At 35.7% G+C, this 8,508-nt stretch overlaps 1 protein-coding gene across 2 annotated transcripts; it reads right to left on the bottom strand.

Annotated features, from left to right (window-relative positions):
• Positions 1 to 1,213: 1,213 nt before the first annotated feature.
• On the bottom strand, positions 1,214 to 8,280 carry LOC124958986 (olfactory receptor 4P4-like). 2 transcript variants are annotated; one of them, XM_047517613.1, is made up of 3 exons: positions 8,131 to 8,280; positions 5,351 to 5,456; positions 1,214 to 3,599 (listed from the first exon to the last, which is right to left on the bottom strand). In XM_047517613.1, the coding sequence occupies exons 2-3, from the start codon at positions 5,355 to 5,357 to the stop codon at positions 2,608 to 2,610; spliced, it is 999 nt and encodes a 332-aa protein (XP_047373569.1). In that variant the 5' UTR covers positions 5,358 to 5,456; positions 8,131 to 8,280; the 3' UTR covers positions 1,214 to 2,607. The 2 variants fall into 2 exon arrangements, with proteins under 2 accessions (XP_047373569.1, XP_047373570.1); XM_047517614.1 differs by lacking the exon at positions 5,351 to 5,456.
• Positions 8,281 to 8,508: the final 228 nt, after the last annotated feature.

Raw genomic sequence — 8,508 nt, 5'->3', positions numbered from 1 at the left:
AAAGGCAAAGAGACAAGTTCAGAAAGGAGCATGAATGGGAGGTATTACAATAGTCAGTGAGCAGTGATGGATGTGTGAGTTGGAAGAAGTGATCTGAGTGGAGCTACAAGAATTCTGGAGTCCTCTAACATGGGGAGTACTTCAAACCATGAGAGTGTATGGAGTTCCCAAAATTTAAAGCACACAGCACTCTGCAACATTCCATTATAGAGAATGTGATGCGATGATCAAGAGCCCAGAAATAGAATTGAGGGAGGAAATTCAGCCTGAAAATTAGGAGAGTATGGTGTGACCCCCATACCAAGTGAAATGCCTTCATGAAATAGGAGGGATCATTTTCATGAAAACCTTGATATATCAAGATGAAAGTCAGCAATAGTCTTCATAAAGAGCAGCTTCAGTCACTGAGAAGAGGTAACAGTGGAGGGAAAGATTTGCTCTTAAAAAAACCTGAGATGACAGAAATTAGAAACTGTGAGAACAGGAGAAATCAGAAGTGAGGAAAGAGGGATGGCAAAGTAGAGACAAAAGATATTTTGTCTCAGAGAAATTTATTTTGCAAAATAGTAAAATTTAAAAAGAAAACAAAATTATGACACTTATACAAATAAAATATATGAAAGAGGTCACTTAAATCAGAATTTCAGGTAGACATCAATGAGATATTATGGTAAGTTCAGCAGGAACACAAAGTACCACACATTTTTAGTCTGATAAGAAATGCCAACATGAATTGAGACTGGCTAAAAGACCCACACAACTGGTAAACACACACAGGGGAACAGTCACTTGCATTTCCCTGGAAATAGTCTGCATTGCTATGGACAGACTTGACTGACACTGCTGTTATATTCTATACATTAACTTCTGTAACCATAGAATTATTGATTACTCTCCACAAGTTCAGAGGGATATGAATAACCTCAGTGGAAGAGCTACTCAGGACATTTCCCAAACTGCAAAGACTGAGACCATTTGTCCTTCAGTTTTTAGGCAGCTATCACAATCCAGCAGAGAGAGAAAAATTGATGAACAGGTGTCCCTGTGAGGTGAAAAGGATGAACTTCAGTGTACAAACAGTTTAAAGATAGAAATTTCTGTTATTGATTGGACTTCCCACTTTTGCTCCATGTTTTTAAATAATACCTTTTAAAAACATTTATTCTAAGGACAAAAATAAGTTAGAAATTTATGTTTTAATTTTGAAATTTTATTTGTAATAATAAAGTTACAACTTCATAAAGAGAGGCAAAATGATTATTGTACATCAGAACGAGATTCTCCCCTTTTGAGCAGTGAAGCTGGTCTTTGCCTTGTGTGCTGCTCTGGCCTATTCAGGAGTCTCAAGATTGTATGTGTTTTCCTTTTTGTATGCTTCAGCCATCTTAGCAACTCTTAACAAATGCCATTTTATTTAGTGTTCCTTCTGTTTTTGCCTGAAAATAAATTTCTGGCAATTAATTAAATATTATGAAATTTTGTAAAAACTTCTTTCCTCCACAATCCCAATCAACTTTGAATAATCTCTTATATTAGATCAATTTGCTTCAGGTGATGTTCAATTGTCCTAAGCAAAGCATTTTACTTTTACCATGGCAAAAACAAAACCCAATACTGCACCCATCTAGTTCAAGTGATATTTTCTGCATGCCACTTCAAGAGAAAACTTCTAATTTCACTTGTTGTAGAAACCTAGTGAAAACATGAGTGTTCTTTAATTTTTTTTTTTCATGCACATGCTCCTGTTTTTGCTGAGGAAGGCCATAATCTAACTGTAACTTTTCTGATCATAGCACAGCATGGAGAAATAAAATAAATTATGAGTACAAAGCAAGTTCTATGTTATAGGCAGTACTTTAACACTTCACATGCCAATCCTTCACAAGATGGTAGGTGTTGTGCCATTATTATACCTCTGAGTTATATAAGATCATGTTGACCACTTTGTCCATGGTTAGTAATCAGATCTGCATCCAGAACATGAGCACTCAAACAATGCATTGGTACCAATACATGGTACTAGAATTGGCCAGAAAGGTGCAATTGACCTAAATATGAACAGAGTTAGGAGAGGAAGTGCCTTAGAACAAAACATGGAGTTTTCTTGGTGTCTTTTGAAAAAACTTTGGTCTTGGCAAACATGAGAATCTCAAGAATGTTGCTGGTTATAAGAGTAAAAGATGAGTGTTTTGGGATATATTGTTGTGTCCCAGATCTTTGAGAATATTCTCTGAGTATGAGAGAGTGAAAGTATGAATGTGGGTTACTTTTAAATTACTTTTGGAGTCTGAAACTGGCTTCATTGAATACAGTCATCCATAATACTGGATGATAAGTATCATCAGTGTTCATTTGGGTTGCAAACTGACTTGTCTACTCTGTTGCCAAATAGCAACGTTAATCACACAACCACCAGATTAAACAGAAGAGAGGCAATATGTACAAAAAACCCTGTAAAAAAAAAAAGTACAGCAGAGATGAGTCCTACATACATCCAGAGAACCATAAACATTTTCTGAAATAGCGACCTACACATAAGCTTGCTATGTAGATGACAGATAGCCAAACTTTATGCATTTTAAAGGTTTCAAGGTAGCAATAACATCTTCAAGAAGTTGGGTGGTGAAATGCAGGGAAGTCTCTCAGTCTATTTCCTTTACTTCTCAGGATACTGCCCCATACTTTTTTTATGGCATTCTTCATCTCCATGTTTCTTAGTGTGTAAATCAGAGGATTTAGCATGGGGGCAATGATAGTGTAAAAGAGGGCAAATACTTTGTCTTCTGGTAAAGTAGTTGCTGGTCGAATATAGATAAACAGTAAAGGAGCAAAAAACAGGACAACCACAGTGATATGTGAACTGCAGGTAGAGAGGGCTTTGCGGCAATTCTCTATAGAGTAAGACCTGACAGTAGATAAGATCACAGCATAAGATATCAGCAAGACCACAAAAATCACTGTGCCCATCAGTCCAGAATTGGCGATGACCAAGAAACCAATCTTCCTTGTGTCAGTGCAGGCCAATTTCAGCAAAGGATACACATCACAGAAGTAGTGATCTATTTCATTGGGGCCACAGTAGGGTAAGAAGATAGCCAGGAGAAACTGACCAAAGGAATGCAGGAATCCCCCAGCACAGGAGGCAGCAATCATGGCATCACACTTCTGCCTGCTCATGATGACTGTGTAGTGCAAGGACTTGCAGATGGCCACATAGCGATCATAGGCCATCCCTGTGAGGATGAAGACCTCGATGCCCCCAAAGAAGTGCATGGAAAAGAGCTGTGTCATGCATCCAGTATAGGAAATGGACTTCCTGGTCAATAGCGAGTCCATGATGAGCTTGGGGGTAACAGTGGAGGTGTAGCAAAGATCTGAGAGTGACAGGTAGCTCAGGAAGAAATACATGGGCTGGTTAATGAGCTGACTACAGCTGATGGAGATCATGATTCGCAGGTTTCCACTCAAAATTGCAATGTAACAAAGTAAAAACAGTAAAAAGCAGAGAATGCCTATTTCCTTTTTCTGAGAAAGTCCTAAAAGAATAAATTCTGTGATGTTATTCTTATATTCCATGATCCAGAGCAGGGTGTGGTCACCTGTAATTAGATGAATCATGATTATTTGAATACATTTAAATATGTTGATAGATCATATGGCCCTCTAGATAGAAGCAGAGTATGCTGGAAATGATTTAAAAGTTGAAGAAAATGGAAATTTCATTTTTATTTATGAAGAATTCCCTGCATTGCCTTTTCTCACTTTGTTGAAAATACTAATTATTACTAAATATCTTAGATAGCTGAGATGAAGACTAGCATTGCAGAATAATGGAGAACATATAACAGTTTTATCCCCATGTATTATGAAACATAACTGGATATCAAATACCAATAGGATGATAGAATTGACACTTTTAGTGGGAAAAAATCAGATCAGAGATTTGCTCTCCTATTTGTTATTGAGGAAATATCTACAAAATGAAACATTGAGCTAAAATACTACAGAAATACAAATATTTGAAGTATAACATGTAGGTAATACTTTAAGTGAGAAACTCCCTTCTGTATATTCTATTTAAAAATATACATAGAAAATCAATAATTTGGGATATTTGGGATCGTGAGGAATATGTACATGACTTCTCTTATGCTTAATTTACAAATTTGTTTAAACTTCTAGATCTACTTAATTTATAAGTAAAGAACTGTTTTTCACATTCAACTAAAACCATGATGTGTTACCCCCTCACACAAAAATTAACTTATTTTAACTGGTGTACATAAGTGGTCCAGCTTTTCCTCATCAACCACCCTGACAGTGCTTACTCCTTGCAGCCCCTACATGACTAGTGTGGGAATCTTGGGCTGGTTCTCTCCTGTTCCTTCCATTATTTTTACCTCCTCCTCATCACTGTCACAAAGTAATGCAAGTTCAAGAGTGTTCTTGTCTCTGTGACTATAAAAAGGCTTAGGGTAAAGAACTTGCTTACTATTTGTAGAATTTCAAATGGGATCAATTGCCTAAGGAAGAACTATTGAAAATCAGTATGTTGATCATTCACTGAATCACTCCAGTCATTCTCTAAGATCAGCTATCTAAGACAAATGATCAGCACTAGTGTAATTACATTTTACTTTCAATACCATAACTCTTTTCCTTTTCAGAAAAGTTACCATTCAAATTTGTGTATATAAAGTGAAAAAAAATCAATCCCTCCAGAGTATGAAAGTCAGTATTAATTGTGAGAAAATTACCTTTTGACATTCCTTATTCAGAATAATCAGGAGAGGGGCTCTTAGAGTGTTCAAGTGAGACATTTCAGTCAATTAACTATTGCACTGTAAGCTTTTAAAATTAATAACAAAAATGTAAAATAATTTAGTCGAGCTCTAACTTCTCCCCAAAGTTACATCCTTCTGATTTAGTAAAAATGACTGCAAGTTAAATTTTTCATTTCAGTGTAGTCTTTTTCTTATGTGTAATTTACTTCATGAGTTTGACCAATTCACTATTTTCTCAGGTCTTTGGCCTGACCTGTACACCAATATTCTGCCTGATCTAATGGTTGTAGTTCTCCGATACTCTTTATCAAGTAACAGACAAAAGTGTGCTTTCAAACATAGAGCAAATGTCATTAGGTTAATGTCTTTCCAGGCCCAAACTGGAAAACAGATAAGCAAAAAATTATCCCCACAACTAACTAAGGACTTTGATAATGCAGATTATTGTTTTTGATATTTCAGACAAAACACAAAACTATTTACAAGTGATAATCACATATATGTATTCAACCCAGTTTATTAGAAAGCAGAGAATGTTAAAAGGAGTTATCATTTAATATACTTACCAATCATATACAAACACCATATGTTGCATGAGTCCAAAACTTTAATCTGTGCTCTGTAATTACTTGGGAGTATTACATTCTCAATTTTCAGTTATTCTATAGAAAACTAAGAAGGCATAACAATTATATTCTAGAATAATTTCACATTTTCAGGCTTTTAAAACACATAATGTCATGTTATTATAAGCTATCCTTAAAAAACCTGGATTATTTGGGTAACAACACCAATCTTAATCTCATCTGACTGTATTACTTCCTAACTCCCTGTTTTAAAATATGCTCTGTATCTTTTGTGTTTCAATTAAATGATAAATAAATGTTGTGTTAAAGTAGATCTTTTATAAAGAAAATGTGGCATACGTGCATAATGGAGTTTTACTCAGTTACAAAGAAAAATGAAATTATGGCATTGTCAGTGAGTAGATGAAACGGGAGACCATCATGCTAAGTGAAATGAGTCAGACTCAGAAAGTCAAGGGTCGGCTGTTTTCTCTCATATGCAGAAGTGAGAGCAAAGTGAGGGGGAGGAAAAGCAGGGAAGCATCATGAAAATGGAAGAGAGATCAGAGGAATGGAGAGCAGGTTTAAGGAGGGGGGGGAGGAACAGTAAAGAGGAGGAACATGGAATGAGGTGGACCAAACTGTGTTGTGTGCATTTGAGAACCCCACCTTTATGTGGTCCTATAAAGTAACAATTCATAAAAAGGATAAATGGATGAAGGTAAATGGGATGGGGGAAGGGGAGGCAGGAGGGAGGTAACTGGGGATTGAAATGGAACAAATTATATTCCATGCATGAGTGATTTTGTCAAAATGAATGTCAGTATTATGTGTAACTCTAATGTGCTAATTAAAAAAAATAAATGCAATAGGAGTTTTTTTTTTTTTTTTTTTTTTTTTTTTTTTAAGTAGGCCTTTAAGGATGTCCTTGGGCCTCACCTTGCCTGTTATTCTGACATGTATGAGAAGGGGTCCAGCAACTGGCACCATGGTTGTTACTCCCAATGCATCAGAATAAATTTACAGCTATGGCCACATGTTGTTTCCCTATTTATCACTGATACTAAAGTCTTCTCATCCTAACCACAAGACAAAGAGACCTTTCTCCAGAAGTAGCCAACTCCTGGGCTCTGCCTGCCTTTGGATCTTCCTACCACACTACCTGAAACTCCCCAAGCAATATTGCCTTTGTGCTGTCCAAGTTCTTGGAAATCGACATAGCAACAATGGTTTAGATCTCAGCATCTTTCCTTGGATTTCCTTATGACTCTGCTATAGTGGGACTGCACATTTTTCCATTTCTAACCAGGACACATTTAATCTTACCAACTCTCCTACAATTTCCAAATATTTCACTGACAACAGCACACCCCATGATATAACATATACCTGAGAATTCTGTGTTACTTGGTACTTAAGACTGACTTCTTTATATTGCTTACTTTTTGTTGCTTACCAGATGCTATAACTTAATTCCTTAAGGGAATCATAACTTGGTCAGTGTCAGCTTTATTGCCTTAACCTTTAACCGTAGACATAAGAGAAAAAAAAAAATAAAACAAGATTTCATGACTTTCATTTCTGTGTTGAATCTTGACTTAAAACAATTTCAGGCAAATTACATAAACTTTCTGAAACTCACATTTTTGTCTATTAAGTAACAAAAACAAAAATAGCTTATCGGTTTGCATAAACTCTAACTAATTAATCATTATCTATTTGGGGGCAGGTATTATGCTAAGTGAACAAAACCTGAAATTTTGAGGTTTCACTGAAATTTTCATGTAGTACAATCCTTATCTGGTCTCCCAAAATAAGACTGTAAATATGTAATTGTCAGATATTGCAGAGCTATACTGTCATTTAAAATGGTCCTGATTTCTAACAGTATCCTCTGTGTTAGCAAAAGGGCCACTCGAAACTGACACTGCAACCTTCCGCCTTTCCCATTCTTTTGACTTAGAGTGGCAGCCACATTCTGGAATGTAGTCTCACATGTTGAAACCCTCACATGTGACTCTTTCTGAAGCCCTACTGGCTTGCTTTCTTGGTGGTGCTCAAATGTGCAGAACAGAGCTGAGGGCACCAGATTCTTCACTCCATCACCCATCCTGGAGGAATATTCATGTCATCTTCTTTATTTTCCTATTTTTAACAGCTCAGGTTTAGCTGAATTGCAACAAAACAGTGGTGTTCATATGTATATGCAAATAGGAAATGCCTACAGCAAATACAACACATTCAGAAGACTGATATATTCTTCATTTTCGTAACATTTTCTCCAGTCTTCACCAAAATGTAAATCATGACTTTATTCCTGTTATGTCCCCTTGACTCCCTTGAAGTCATGAAAAAATATCATTGCTCTGTTTGAATTCTTAAGTAGTATTGAAGGATAAATGATCATATATTGATTGTATAAAAATGTAGTTATAGTAAATGCTTTATATCACCAAATAGATGGAGCAAAAAGTATCCATAATTTTTTGTACATTGTCTAAAAGTCTTTCAGTAAATATTTGTCACAATTAATCATTAGTTATTATTTTAATAATAAATTATAAAACTTTAATTCTTACTGCCCTACAGAAAATGACTGTGTGGGTTATTTAAATAAAACTTAACTTTTACCTGTTTCACTAGGTACTTGATTTAAATCTAAGGTGTTTGTAATGATACACAGTTAAAACAAACTCAGAAACAAGCAAAAATTCAATGAATATATGTTACTAAACCCCACTATTCAAATAATTCTGAGGAATCCTAAAGGTAGAACTTACCAGAATTCTAAGGCAAAGTGGTTCCGTTTGTTTCTAAAGCAACATCAAGAGCCTTATGGTAACTTTCAACAAGGGAAGAAGTTGATATCTTCATCATTCACCTGAGCAGCTATTCTTCCCCCCTCTTCAAATAGCATCTTTATAGTACCTTTGTCATAGACTCTGGGGAAAATGAAAAGAACACTGTGTGACTTCTGTTTGAGTTCCAAACAACTTTACCTTGGAGACATTCAACCTGTAAAAATTTATTGCAGTCTCTATGATCTGAAAATCCACACTGGGATCATTTGACCAAGGTGAGGTGACCATTTCTATAAAAAGACTTTGTTCCAAATCTAAAACTACTTCTATCAATCAATCACCCCCTACATATAGGAA

This window comes from Sciurus carolinensis, chromosome 11, assembly GCF_902686445.1.
Source record: "Sciurus carolinensis chromosome 11, mSciCar1.2, whole genome shotgun sequence".
NCBI lineage: Eukaryota > Metazoa > Chordata > Mammalia > Rodentia > Sciuridae > Sciurus > Sciurus carolinensis.
Note: the sequence above shows the minus strand (reverse complement) of the source record. Positions and strands in the feature narration are given on the sequence as shown.